We start from the raw sequence: 14,440 nt of genomic DNA, 5'->3' as shown, positions 1-14,440 counted from the left end.
ATCACAGTGAGTCTTCCAGGTCCTGAAGCAGCAAAACAGCCCCAGACCATCACACCACCACCATATTTTACTGTTGGTATGATGTTCTTTTTCTGAAATGCGGTGTTACTTTTACGCCAGATGTAATGGGACACACACCTTCCAAAAAGTTCAACTTTTGTCTCGTCAGTCAACAGAGTATTTTCCCAAAAGATCAAGAGGTTTTCTGACAAAAATGAGACGAGCCTTAATGTCCTTTTTGCTCAGCGGTAGTTTTCGTCTTGGAACTCTGCCATGCAGCCATTTTTGCCGAGTCTCTTTCTTATGGTGGAGTCATGAACACTGACCTTAACTGAGGCAAGTGAGGCCTGCAGTTCTCTGGATGTTGTTGTGGGGTCTTTTGTGACCTCTCGGATGAGTCGTCGCTGCGCTCTTGGGGTAATTTTGGTCGGCCGGCCACTCCTGGGAAGGTTCACCACTGTTCCATGTTTTCTCCATTTGTGGATAATGATTCTCACTGTGGTTCGCTGGAGTCCCAAAGCTTTAGAAATGGCTTTATAACCTTTTCCAGACTGATAGATCTCAATTACTTTCTTTCTCATTTGTTCCTGAATTTCTTTGGATCTCGGCATGATGTCTAGCTTTCGAGGATCTTTTGGTCGACTTCACTTTGCCAGGCAGGTCCTATTTAATTGATTTCTTGATTGAGAACAGGTGTGGCAGTAATCAGGCCTGGGTGTGGCTAGAGAAATTGAACTCAGGTGTGATAAACCACAGTTAAGTTGTTTTAACAGGAGAGGGCAAACACTTTTTCACACAGGACCATGTGGGTTTGGATTTTTTTTCTCCCTTAATAATAAAAACCTTCATTTAAAAACTGCATTTTGTGTTTACTTGTGTTATCTTTGACTAATATTTAAATTTGTTTGATGATCTGAAACATTTAAGTGTGACAGACATGCAAAACAAATTGGAAATCAGGAAGGGGACAAACACTTTTTCACACCACTGTATGTACTGTCTTCACAGATTGTCCCTTCTGTCCCACACTCAAAAAAAAAAAAAAAAATGACAAGCAAATTTACTATTTTCTATGAAAGCAGACAAAATAGGGACCATCTCATTAGTAGAAATGGGGTTTATTTGTTTTTCCTGTTAAAATAACAGAAGAACAAGAAACCACATCATGAAGTTGCGGCATTAGATAAGTGGTTGTTCAGTTAAAACAGATTAGCAGTTGTTTCATATGACTGGCTTCATCTTGAGACGTGTAAAGAACTAAAAAACACACTGTATTTCCTGAAAGAGCAAATTTGCGGTCGATCAAATACTAGTTCTTGAAAATATACACCAGATAATACATTATCAAAGAAATCTTAGTCAGAGTTCATAATAAGTGGAATATTAAATCTAACTTATTTAGCTTATGTACTTAACTTATTTAATTTATGTGTTAATCACAGAAGTGTTTTGATGCCATATTTTGTTTGGTGTGGACATTTTTAGTGTGAGCTATTACTAATGAATCTGCCTGTGACTCTTAGGATCATTTCTGATACATATGTAATATTTATGTAGGTTACGTCTTTTTAATGCCTGTTTTGATGCAGCAAAACAGTATAAGTACTTTGATAACAGCTGCTGGTATAGGTAAAAACTTCAAAAGTTTCTAGCTTACATTTAGGCTTCAACTGTTTTTCCCTTCTAACTTTAATCTGTGCTTTCTTGATTTTTAGATCAAGAAAGATTTTTTAGAGATGAAATAGTTTTTCCTTCAGTCATATTTAAGAATCTCAGAGCCTCCCATGGTGTTTTCCATTTGTTCCTCAACCTGTGTTCCTATAATTTCCCCCGTTTCCTACCTCTCACCTGCCATCTGTTAACTCTCTTTTCTTTTTTCATACTCCCTCCTGTGCCATTCGGTATTCGAAGACGCTACCCCTCTCAGTGAATGTCTCATTCAAGCGCCTTCGCTTGGTCTGAGGTCTGCTGATAACATTGTCTTCTCTTCCATATCCACCTCCCCCCGGGGTGTAGAGACAGAACATGTCCTGTAGGGTGAGAAACGCAGACAAAGAGTGGATTAAGCTGAGACAAATGATCTGTTTGTAAACAGCGAGTTAGCCATTTTGAAACCAGCTATGTAATATATATTGACTAATATCTATTATGATTACTTCCATAGTGAATAATCTCATTTAAAGAATAAAGATCATATATGAAAAATATAAATTTAAGAAAATTATTTTCAGGCCAGTTTACAAACATTTTCTTGTTTGTCTAATTTAACAAGACTTAGGGCATTATTTTCGTGATTGCAGAAGTAATCATAAAGTTTATTATCTGAAATCACTGGTCATTTTTACAGTTTGATTTACCGGCAGAATTTTGATTGAAAAGTTTTGAAGTAAATAGGTTGACACACATTTTCTAATAAAATTCATGAAAAGTTGACCAGATTAGAATTTGTAGTGCCATCACAGATCACACATGCACAACATGCAGTCTTACCCCTGGCTGGAGGCTGACGCTGGTCTTGGCTCCCAGGTTGAGGACTCGGCCGTCCGCTCTGTGGAGCAGGTTCAGCCCCGCAGCACCATCATCACCCCCTGACCATCAGAGAGAGCAATACCAGTCACTAAAACAGAATCCAACGAATAACCTCTATTTATTTAGAGAGGGGAAAAACAACATAAGAATGTACTTCTGAAGTCAAGTTCAGGCAGTGAAAAATTACCCTGGAGGCCGTAGGGGCGGGTGGATCGCCTCTCTGTCAGCACAGACAGAACAACCTTATTCCTGAACAGAAGTTTACGAATCACACCGTCTCCACCGCAGTATTTCCCTGCACCTCCTGAGGCGGGCCGCAGAGAGAACTGCTCTAAAATCACTGGGTACCTGAACACCAGATGGACAGCAGCAACTAATCAGCGTGGTGACATTAAAAACATTCATTATTACTGGACACAATTCACCTAGACCTTCAATTTCTTCAGCAGAGATTTGGACTCATGTCCCACCTCTTCTCCAGAATCTCTGGGTCCGTGATGCGGGTGTTGGTCATGTGACTGTGGACTCCACTCCGCCCATTCCAGCCTGGCCCCGCCCCAGCTCCCCCGGCAACAGTCTCGTAATAGCCGACCTTCTCACTGCCAAACGAAATGTTGTTCATGCATCCCTGATGGAAGGAGGATAAATAAGGAGCCAACAAAAACAGAGAGGTTTGGTCAGTCAGTTTAAACACTTGCTGCACAAATTAACGTAGTGTATTCCTTAATAAAATTGGTATGAGAAAAAAAAAAAAAATCCTCTCACCTGTGAAGCAGAGCACACCTCAAATGCTCTAAAAATAACATCAACCACTCTCTGGGACGTCAGCACGTTTCCTCCAACCACAGCTGCATTCTGGGAAGGCTGGAGGATCGAGCCAGGTGGGATGATGACTTTGATCGGTGCGAGACAACCCTGAATGTGAAAAAAAGGAAACAGATAAACAATTTAAAACAATATATATATATATAAAAACAAACAGTGGTCACAGATTTTTACTGCGCAGGTAATACGGAATATGTTTCAGATTTAGACTGTGTTTGTCCCAAACTGACTGAACATGTCTCCAAAACACACACAACCAAACCATAACAGTGATTTAAAGTCACCCAGGAGCTGCTAGAATAATTTTTTTTTTTTACCTGATTGAGGGGAATGTCCTGTCCCACCATGCAGCGCAGGCAATAGATGAGAGCAGAGAAGGTGATGGCTCGTGGAGCATTGCAGTTCCCCCACACTTCTGTTCCCGTCCCCGTGAAGTCAAACACCGCACTGCCCTGTAATGATGAAGGTTTATACATTTAATTGCACACTAAGTTGTAACTATTGTTCATACAAGTCTGTAGTGGTTTATATCCCGGATATTTAACTGATCAATAAATTGTGGAAGATGAAGTGTTCGGATTACTCTGAGGAGATTCTCCCCGCTCACCTCTTCTTCATTAATCTGGACCCGCAGCCTGATTGTCGTCCCATCATCCATGAAATCCTCCGACTCCACCTCCAAAGAGCCAGTCTGTTGCCGTCGACGACGTGCAAAGTCTCTCAGCATGTCCCTCACTGCCAGCTCTGCATTACTCTGAAACACACGGAGGCTCTTTAAAACTCCAAATCATTTCTTACGAACACTAGTTAAAACATTTTTTTTTTTTGCTTTTATAATTGTGCACTTGTAGGCACGGTTACCTGGATGTATCCCATGTAGGCCTGAACTACAGCGAGCCCGTAGCTGTCAATTAACTCTCCCACCAGATGGCTGCCTCTCTGATTGGCTGCCACCTGAGCCCGCAGGTCTGACAGGTTGTCATGGAGATTACGAGTCCCAGAGCAGTCTGGGTACTGGGCTGGAGCCATCAAGGCTTCAGTTACAGCTGATATGGAGAGAGGGGGAAGAAGCAAGAGAGGAATCCAGTGGTAAAAAGGTAAACAGGAAACCATGAAGGGAAGTTATTGTAAATAAACTAATGTGAATGTTGAATATGACAACAATGAGCATTCAGTTCCTTTTTGAGGCTACTTTGAAGACTGATGATATGTTTAAGGACAGTCTAAAATGTGTCAGTTTTTAATGCAAGATGGTCAATTAACATCTATTTCACAGTATTAATGCCCATCTTATTCCCACATTTGTTCTCCTAGCAACCACAAAATAACCAATTCATGCATTTTTTTTTTCTGCATCTTTAATGCTGTAAGTTTCTTGACATCACTAAAAATGACTCCTTATCTAGACCTGCTGACAAGAGTCAGTTCTGCATTTTATCAGCTTCCTCCTTTTATCAGTCTCTCACATTCAGCCCTGGCTCATCTCCTCTCTTACCTTCTTCCTGGAAGACCCCCTTAGTGACGAGCTTAAAGGAAGTGAAGACTGCGCCCTCCTGCTGAAGGGAGGTGGAGTGGGGGGGCATGGAGCCTGGCGTGATGCCGCCGATGTCAGCATGGTGCCCCCTGCTGGCTACGAAGAACACAGGACTGCTCACTCCTTTTCGAAACACCTGGGGATGACAAAAAGGTGAAAAGAAGGCAGTGAGGAAAGGAGCAGTACGTAAGAAACAGAAAGGAGTGACGTTGAAAGAGACTCACCGGTGTGATGACTGTGAGGTCTGGGAGATGGCTGCCTCCAGCACATGGGTGGTTACTCAGAATCACATCCCCTTCTTTCAGCTCGTTCCCCAGCGATCTGATCTGCACAGAGAGGAGGAAACAAAACATCCTTTTTGATCACTTTGTCTGAATGGGCTTTATCTTCAGCTATATGACTGAGCTCAGAAACACACTAAGCTAGAGTATACCTCACCTGGTACTGCACGGTCTCTTGCATGGCCCCCAGGTGGACAGGGATGTGGGGCGCATTCGACACCAGACCTCCATCCGGTCCAAACACGGCACAGGAGAAGTCCAGACGCTCCTTAATGTTTGTGGAGATGGAGGTTCTTTGGAGAACTCTGCCCATCTGCTCTGTAGAGGAAGAAGGACATAATAAACCCAAACAAGCAAAGAGGAAGTTAACACTCCAACAATCACTTCCTCCTCATTGTCTCCTTTTAATACCCTTTTTCTGTGTTGGCATACCTGCTATACTCATGAAGCGGTGTGAGAAGATGGAGAGCTGCACAGTGTTGAGCTCAGTGCCAACAGCGCAGTGAGGGTCTGAGCCCACACTCATGCAAACGTCGCCCCCTTCTGTCAGACTGGCCACACAGCAGGGCTCCACCAGGATGGTGCTGATGGAGGAAAGAGAGGAAAAATCAAAACGATTTTAAGCAGACATTTAGGTCACTTCAGACTCAACCCAAAAAAGTGAAAAGATAATGGAAGTATCCAAGTATGTGTCCGCGTATCTATGGAAGTAAAGTAGTAAACAAAAATACAGAGGTTGTAATTCAAAGGCATAATTTGATCATATTTAACGTTTAATGTCCTGAAAACAGGCATTAAAATAAATTCAGAAGACAACATATTATAAATGACAAAAATAATTCATTCACCAATAACTTGAAAGCTATTAACAACAGAAAGAGGAGAATGGTTGCCTGTTTTTATCAATGATGATGGCTGGTCCTTGGATGCTGTGACCACACGGCAGTTCCTCCCATAGATACACACCGGTGTCGAGGTAACCACCCTCAAAGTAGCACTTGTTCATCTACAGAGAAAAGCAGAGATAAAAAATTACATAAATATTTGTGCTCATGCCCACAAATTGCATTAAATTTCACTAATGAATTAAAACAGAAATGTTTCAATGGCAGAACACAATATTTGCTAACATTTCCTGCTCGAAGAAGAACAGTGTATTTGTTCATGTGTGTATAATATGGACAGTAGTGTGTTCTGTAAGTGACTCCATTTACCGTGACAGGTTTTGCCTGTCTGGGCGCCATCTTTGTTTTAAACACTGATTTAATACCAGATTTCCCACAACCCCTCACTCTGATGTCATCCACCATGATGGGTCTCTCTGGTATGGTGAATCCAAACTCCTTCAGATAACTAAAAAGAGGAAAAAAACAGAAGACGTGTAACAGTAAGAAATGTAGAGTGAGAAATGTTAGCGTGAACATAAGAAACTGCAAGTACTATAAGGAGATGACAGCTCCAAAATTTAATAAGGTAATCGCCTATGAAAATGACTAACGATTGACCTGATGGTGTGTTTGCTGACATAATGTGAGCAGATGTGTAAACAGTGATGATTTATCTACTCGTGAGTGAACACATGCTGCAGCCAGTAGCTCAGAACAACAACAAAAAAACGAACACATTATTAAATGAATAAGTGCAAACCGTTTGGTGAAGGCAGCGCGGAAGTCGCCAGCTCGACAGGACTGGTCGTTGCTGGGGTACCCGGCAGCGGTAACCATGAGAGCGCAGTCGGTCCCCTCGTAACGCAGGTGGAGGAAAACCTCAGTGGTTATCTGACCACTGAAGAGAATGAGAAACGCAAGTTGGCCTTAGTTTGGGAGCTTATGACAAAGTCTACTAACAAGATTATTCAAACAACATGTCATTATTTGTTAAATGCACGTCTTTCAACAGGACTTTAACCATTTTTCTTATCATTAAGAGGGACTCCTCCATAGTGTCTTTTACAGTTGATTAAGACTCCAAGAGAGGCACGAGGTCATCCCCATGTGGTGCGGTGTTGTTTTCTGACCTGGTGAAGCCACGGGCACAGAGTGTTTTGTGGCAGCGTTTGGAGAGCTGCTCCACCCTTCGGTTGAGCTCACTGAAAGAGTGCTGCTCATACTGCAGCGAGCACGGCTCCTGCACCTCCTCCACAACATCTGCTAGAGCCAGACCATAGGCCGACAGCACGCCACTGTACCTACAAAACACACACAGACAGACACACACTCACTTTGCTGCACCATTGTAAATAACATGGAATTTTTTCTAATTTTTCCTTCTTCACCCATAACTCTCACAAACACACCCACAGAAACACAATGTGTGTCAACCTTACTTATGTATAAAGACAGTCTTCATCCCCAGGGCTCGGGCAATAGCACAGGCATGTTGACCACCTGCACCCCCGAAACATGCCAACACATGTTGAGATGTATCATGGCCCTTGGCCTGTGTGGGAGATAGAGGTGGGGGAGGAGCGGGAGAGAGGAAAACAATACAATTTTAAATGTAGACAAGAAACCAGACACACCGTTTGAAACCAAGACTTCAAAACCCCAAATACCTGTGTCAGAGCTCTGATTGGTCGGCACATGGCCTCATTTGCAACACGAATGAATCCCATCGCAACCTCCTCCATAGTCATCTCTGATTGGCTGTTAGGCAGCATGGTGGTGTGTGACTGGTTGGCCCCATTTGCACCAACCTTCAAATGAAAACATAAAAAATACTTTAGCCTCAACATTACTCACCGACAGATTTATCAAGAAAATGTGAACGTGAAAGTAGTTCAGTAAATATTCATGCCTGTGATTGGTTAGAGGACAGGAAGAGGTTGATCTCCTCGGTGAGATGACGGAAATGCTTGGTGGTCTCCTCCAAGGACAGTGCTTCATTCTCTCCAGGCCCAAAGATCTTTGGAAAGAAGGATGGGAGGAGGCGACCCAGGGCTAAGTTTGCATCGGTCACAGTCAGAGGGCCACCTAGCACAACCCCACAGGCAATCAGATATCATTATGTTTTCTGAGTATGTAAGTTTTAAAGGCTGCTTTTGCAACACTTTCAGATTTCACATAATTCTGTGATAAAGGCACCAGAGATCAGGTAATATAAAATGCAGCTAATTGCTCCCAAACTCTCAAACAGGGAACATCAACAAAGAATAATGGAGTCAAGCTCAAATTTATTTTCGTTAGTGTACATTACACTCCCAACTGAGAACTACAAGGTCAGTTTGAGTTACATCATCTGAAACTTGGATTTGTGCCTATTTCTATCCTCTGTGCACATAAATCAGATTATCAACCAAAAGTAGGCAACAGGACAGGAGAACACACAAATCCCAGCTCTGTCTGTGGGTTTTTGTCTGACAGCATGGAGGGTGAAAATAGTAAGAATAAAAAAACAGAGAAGCTAAAAACGGTGGAGGAAACACAAAGTCTGTTACCTTTTCTGTAACAGGCTGGTCCTGGATGTGCACCGGCAGACTCTGGTCCAACTACAAACATCCCAGATCTGGTAAGGAAGGAAAAAAAAAGAAGAAAAAAAGTGTAGAAAAAGGAGAGAGAGCATCAAACAGCAAATTTAGAGAAGTGGAAAAAGCATCATGGATGTGAGAGTACATGACACTACCTATTTTATGACTTTTATAACTATAAAAGATTTGTGTCAGACATGGCCAGATTACAATCACATTATCACAAGCTTTGTACTTTGCTAATTCTGACAAGCTACATATTTGCCAGGTATTTCATTGCTTGTAATACTTTACAGTCCAGGCATTTTAAGTGACTCACTCAGTTAATCTTCTACTGGAAATAAAATGTATGCATAAATTATGTAGTGAGATTATGTAGTTTCTGTTCATGTTTCCTTTGATGACACCCAATGAACAGCAAAATAAGATGGATTCATAGAAGATCCCTTCCACACCCCTAAAAATATGGAATTAATTCAGCAGTCAGATACACTGCTGGTGCAAACTGACCTGAAAAAGAGTCGGGATCCTCCTCCTGCAGCCACAGTGTTGATGTCCAGCTGAGGTGCTTGCAGCGTGACTCCAGCCGTGGTAGCCTCAAACACGTGCTCATACTGGCCTGCATATCGACTCACATCAGTGGAAGTTCCTGGAGGGAAAACGGAGGGAGTCAGGAGGACAAGAAGCGTGAAAAGCTGGACACAAAAGAATCACAGAAAAAGAATCACATTCTGTGCAACACTCAAAACTATTTCTGGCACTTAGAAACAAGAAATCCTAAAATTGTCAGTAGAAAATAAATAAAATATACCAAGATTGTGCAGAAAAAGATTCAAAAACAGAAACTAGAAGGTGCTAAATTTCGAGAACTAATAGTATTGTCACGCCACCCCTCCCTCACAGACACACACTCACCTCCCATGTCAAAGCCAATCACAGGTTTTTTCTCCATCTGGCTGTAAGAGGTGATGGCGTATCCCACCACGCCCCCCGCTGGGCCGGACAGAACGGCCCGTGACCCGCAGAACTGCTCCATGGGAGTCAGACCTCCATCTGACTGCATGAACAAGACGTCCACATCCTGAGGATACATGGCAACAAGAGAATGAGGTCCTAAGATTGGTTTTAAAGTGTGGCCACCACTAAATTTAAATTTGGGTAACATGCTATAGTTTTCGAAAGATGGTAATGATTCAATTATTATTTATATGAATTTATACCTCCATAATGTGCCAGTTTATATCAACAAAAAAAACAACAACACATTATACTGGTGTGAGACAAACACAGAACAAACCTTCAGGCCACCCTTGAAGCCAGAGGTGAAGCCTTTTAAATACTGACGAATTTTGGGTGTTAGGTAGGCGTCGGCGCAGACTGTATAGCCCCGCGGGACGGCCCGCACCATCGGCATGACCTCACTGGACAGAGACACCTGGGTGAAGCCCAGGCGACGTGCCAGAGAGCCCACCGCTTTCTCATGATCGGACCAACTGAGGGAGAGACAACTGAGGTGAACCTGGATTGCAAGTCAAACATTAAGCTCTTATGCAATATCACCATTGCTCTTCAATATATTGTGTTTGCCTTCAAACTGCCTCCTTCCTATTGGAAAGAAGAAATGTGGGTTGACTCCAACTGAAGGAGGGGAGGGTGAAAAAAAACACGAACTTCCACCCAGTAACCCATGTGGGTTACATGTGTAATAGAAACAGGCTGTTGGACAGCACACACCACTGACAGTTACAGTGTACATACCGCTACTCCCACAGAGACTGGGAGATAAAAGAGTGGGAATTATATAATTAAGTATCAGATGACAACTAAATAGTAAGTTAGAAATTAAGAGAAGTGCGAGAGATCACCTGGAAAGGGAAGTAAAATATTGGAAAGAGAGATCAGATTAGGATATGAAGTAAATATGGAACAATTTGTACTACTGACGTGTAAGAGTGCAGCAGCAGGACGGCCAAACTGGTGATACCGCGGGACAAAACTCCTTTGAGGTCTTTTTCCACTTGCTCCAGATCTAGTTCTCTCCACACGTCAAGAGAATCGCCTGTACTGCCTGAGAAACAACACAAAACAGATAATCAGGATTATTTCAAATGATGTTGTGCATTCAGGCAATGCTCTGATCCAGAGCCGCTTACTTATGTGTGTGCCAGCAGAGTTTAAAATCCTGCATTTACAACTGAAAAATACAGAATATTGCTTTTACTGTTTCCATCACTACCGACAAATAAATGAAGAGTTAAGAACAGAAAAAGAATGAAGGAGAAAAACAGGTAGTTCAAGAGAGAGAGAAAAAGTTTAAAAAGATAAGTTTTCAGTGTACAAAAAAAGCAAATGCTCTTTTTATCTTCAGAAAAAATATGCTTTATGTGTGCAAATCATCCAAACAAAATGTGTAGTTATGCACGAGTAAGCACAAGCAATAAAACAAAACTTGGAGCCGCACAAAGGTGCTGTATTGTGGCTGTAATCTTTTGTTCTTTTTCATGTGACTGAAGTAAGATGAATGACAGGTTTAAAAAAAACAACAACATGAATCTAAGTTATATATTAACAGACTACACAAGCTCCACAGCCACCATAAGCTCTGTGAGGCATAGCTGATATTTTCAGTTACAGGCTGACGTGCTCACAATGACAATAGTAACATGCTGATGTTTAAAGGAGCAATGCGTTTGATTTTCACTTTAAAACACTCAAAAATAAACTAAATTGATTCAAAGAATGACAGGAAATATCAGACAGAGTAGCAACAATAAGAAATTAACAGTGAGCAGGTTTGTGACTCATTTTAGATAATGACCAAACGTGAGGCAACATGAAAGAAAACAAAGAAGAATCCACAGTTGTGCTTCACACCTGTGACTGTGCGTTTGGCATCTTTCCTGGGCAGCTGGCAGCCGTCTTGCCTGAGGACGACTCGCTCGTCCACCTCTATTACCTCCTCATACAGCACATCAGGCACAGCAACCTCCTATTACACGCAGATAGATAGACAGATAGACAGATAGACAGACAGACAGACAGGCAGGCAGGCAGACAGGCAGGCAGGCAGGCACCTCATGTGAATTCAAAGCAGGTGTACAAACAAAGGAGACATCTGACCCAACAGTACATTCCAGTGATAAACAGATAAGATTGAACACAGCATGTATACTGGAGGTCCGTTTAAACTAGGTGAACATGGGTGTAACTGAAGCAGTGATCAGGTAAACCTGCATGTGTATGATATCCAGATGAAGTTGCTGTGGTACAACAACTATAGAGGAGATTAAGAGCAATTTGATATTTGTTTTTTTTCTTATAGTTTTTTTTTGGTGTGTTCTCCTAGTTTTGATGGTTAATGACCAAAAAGTACACAACTTTATGGGTTCAAATCTTGTGAAGCTACTAGATTATGTGAATGGCACTTAATATGAGCTCCATTCATCAGAATAATCTACAGGTCCTATTTTAAACTATTTAACATCATCTATAATGGTTCTGTAAAAGAGCATCAGTGTCCTCTTAAACCTTTAATGGTACAACTAGTCTGGGGGCAAACTCCAAGACCTGCCACCAGTCTCTGTAACCCAAGATAATAACTAAACCTTGTTTAGCCCTGCATCCAGATTACTCATCTACAGTGTAGTCAAAAATACATTATAATGATGACCTTTTTAAATGACGTGGCCAAGTGGTTCGAAAAGCTCACTGTTCAAAGTCAAGTACTAAATCACAGTTATATAAAAAAAAAAAAAAAAGGTATTACTGACCAAATCGAACAGCTTTGGCCTGGCCTGTGTGCCAATGTGCAGCAAGTCCTTGAAGCCCTTAGTGACCAGGAGGGCTGTCCTCTCTCCCTCTCTCTCCAGCAGGGCGTTGGTTGCCACCGTAGTGCCCATTCTGATCCAGCCAATCAGAGAGGTGTCTACAGGCTGATCACGAGCAAAGACCTGTCCCGTCTCCTGTTAACAAACGGCGTAAAGATATGAATCTATAATGTACTCTTCATACAGATAGAGTAGGGATGTAAATGTGTTATTGCACAATATTCAATTCAAAGTAATGAACTACATTGGATCACGGCAACAAACATTTATCTTCCACCACATGACTGTCTACACAGTCACATGTCCTGCCTTTTTTTTTTTTTTTAAGACAGTATTTCCTGATCATTCTCGCTCCTTTTCAGCAACAATCTCTTTTACAATCTGAAAATTACACACGGTTTTAAAAGCTACCTACCAATTTAAGAGCACAATTTCCATTTGTTGCAAATGAAAGGGTGGGAATCACCAGAGTCCTCACAATATATATTAACCCGATACAGTATTTAAGTTGCAATACAATTTGATTGCGACTTTAAACATTTTGCAAAATGCAAACATGTATTGGAATTTACTTTCCAACCTCCAATTATGTCCCCAAAGGAAAACTTTGTCAACAACTGATTTTTCTAATGCAATAAAGTTTCCAGTCTGCACATCTCACTTCAGTCATTTAATTGGTCTGCAAAATGAGATTGTAAAGCAGACAAGAGTGATATACCAGTCCACCTTTCAAGTTACCTCTTCCAAGACTCTGCGGATCCCCTCAGTGGGAGCGTCTTTGTAGTTTTGGGGGTCTCGGGACAGCAGTTTCAGGACTCTCTCACGACCGTCCGGCAGCCTGGCAAACACATCTGTGAAGGTGCCACCTCGGTCGATGGCAAAGTCGAATTTCCCCTCAGTCTCAGCCATAGTGAAAAGAGAGAAGTGCTGCGCCTGAGTCTGTTATGAAGAGGAGACAGAGAAGGTGAGAGAGAGATCCACTCCATAACACTGTGTTGATAAGGGAACAGGTAACACAGCTGTGGGAAAGGAGGGGGGAGGGGGATTTTTCATTCATAAAAATCAGACCTTGTTTGTCTGCTGCTCCAAAACCCCTGCAACCAAGCTTATAGTATACAACACACACCAGTCCTCAACTCACTGCTGCTTTTCTCTCTTCTAGACTTCATCTCCAGCTGCTGACATTTGGCTGTATTGACAACACACCCTCCTCATACACTCTCTCCCCACACTACCGATGCATCTCAGCTCCACAAAACTCATTTACACTTTAATTTGCTACTAATAATTTCTCACAATTTACGTACGTAGTTGTTTGCATCGTTAAAAAAAAGAAGAAAAGGTTTAAACATGGTTTTAATATTATATATACATGTAAAGGCTACTGTGCAAAAAGAATCAGGTAGTCACCCGATTCTTTTTTTTGCACAGTATAGCACAGTGTAGCTGTGAATTTAAAATGAAGTCAATGGAAATTGTCCACAAAGAATTGCTGCATGTACTTGTAGTTTTGAGAGCGTGCTAATCCCAGAGGAGCCCTGCAGGAATGCCACCGACAAGACAAAACGCCGCCCTAAAGTAAGAGAAGACCACCATAAACTCGCTCCGGGCTCTGCAGGAGTGGATTTATTTTTGGCATGCTGTGACAGTGGACGAATAAAAACAAAAAACAAAAAAAAACAAACAAAAAAGATCCACAGACTTGAATGCAATCGAAATGACCCTAAAACGGAACACTAAAAAGCTCCTGCACGGCTCAGCCGCCGTTTGCTTGTTGTGGTCTTTGAAGCATGCCTGCTACTGACAGCCCCGGTGACATATCTACTCACCTGTTCGTCCTCCGCCGCCGCCTGCTGCCTGCTGCACTGGCAAAGTGTTAATCTTTGATAATCCGACGTTGGTCTGATCCTCCTCCCCTCTCTGCCTCTTATGACAGCAAACACGTCGAAGAGACCGGGGGCTGATTCTTGGACTGTGC

General features: G+C 42.1%; 1 protein-coding gene across 1 annotated transcript; it reads right to left on the bottom strand.

Annotated features, from left to right (window-relative positions):
• Positions 1-1,099: 1,099 nt before the first annotated feature.
• oplah (5-oxoprolinase, ATP-hydrolysing) lies at positions 1,100-14,409 on the bottom strand. The gene is made up of 28 exons (XM_069705516.1): positions 14,292-14,409; positions 13,201-13,401; positions 12,406-12,597; positions 11,510-11,624; positions 10,580-10,703; positions 9,933-10,128; positions 9,551-9,716; positions 9,146-9,284; positions 8,606-8,673; positions 7,966-8,141; positions 7,724-7,864; positions 7,496-7,608; positions 7,187-7,357; positions 6,817-6,954; positions 6,384-6,522; positions 6,063-6,175; positions 5,602-5,753; positions 5,327-5,487; positions 5,113-5,214; positions 4,850-5,024; positions 4,216-4,400; positions 3,962-4,108; positions 3,672-3,806; positions 3,295-3,444; positions 3,000-3,157; positions 2,717-2,877; positions 2,491-2,588; positions 1,100-2,030 (listed from the first exon to the last, which is right to left on the bottom strand). Exons 2-28 carry the CDS (start codon positions 13,369-13,371, stop codon positions 1,878-1,880), a joined length of 3,939 nt encoding a protein of 1,312 aa, XP_069561617.1. The 5' UTR covers positions 13,372-13,401; positions 14,292-14,409; the 3' UTR covers positions 1,100-1,877.
• Between the last annotated feature and the right edge of the window lie 31 nt (positions 14,410-14,440).

The sequence above is a fragment of the Brachyistius frenatus genome, unplaced genomic scaffold (assembly GCF_029030835.1).
Source record: "Brachyistius frenatus isolate BFR_SWC_R1_liver_20210118 unplaced genomic scaffold, ASM2903083v1 Contig_57, whole genome shotgun sequence".
Taxonomy (NCBI): Eukaryota; Metazoa; Chordata; class Actinopteri; family Embiotocidae; genus Brachyistius; species Brachyistius frenatus.
Note: the sequence above shows the minus strand (reverse complement) of the source record. Positions and strands in the feature narration are given on the sequence as shown.

What these genes read in the sequence shown, in the direction of transcription:
- oplah (XM_069705516.1), bottom strand. Translation starts at nt 13,371, where the DNA reads ATGGCTGAGACTGAGGGGAAATTCGACTTTGCCATCGACCGAGGTGGC. An exon ending in TGTCCTCTAACCAATCACAG is followed by an intron (nt 7,865 to 7,965) that starts GCATGAATATTT and finishes TTTCATTTGAAG; the next exon opens with GTTGGTGCAAATGGGGCCAA. An exon ending in AGGACATTCCCCTCAATCAG is followed by an intron (nt 3,445 to 3,671) that starts GTAAAAAAAAAA and finishes TTTCACATTCAG; the next exon opens with GGTTGTCTCGCACCGATCAA.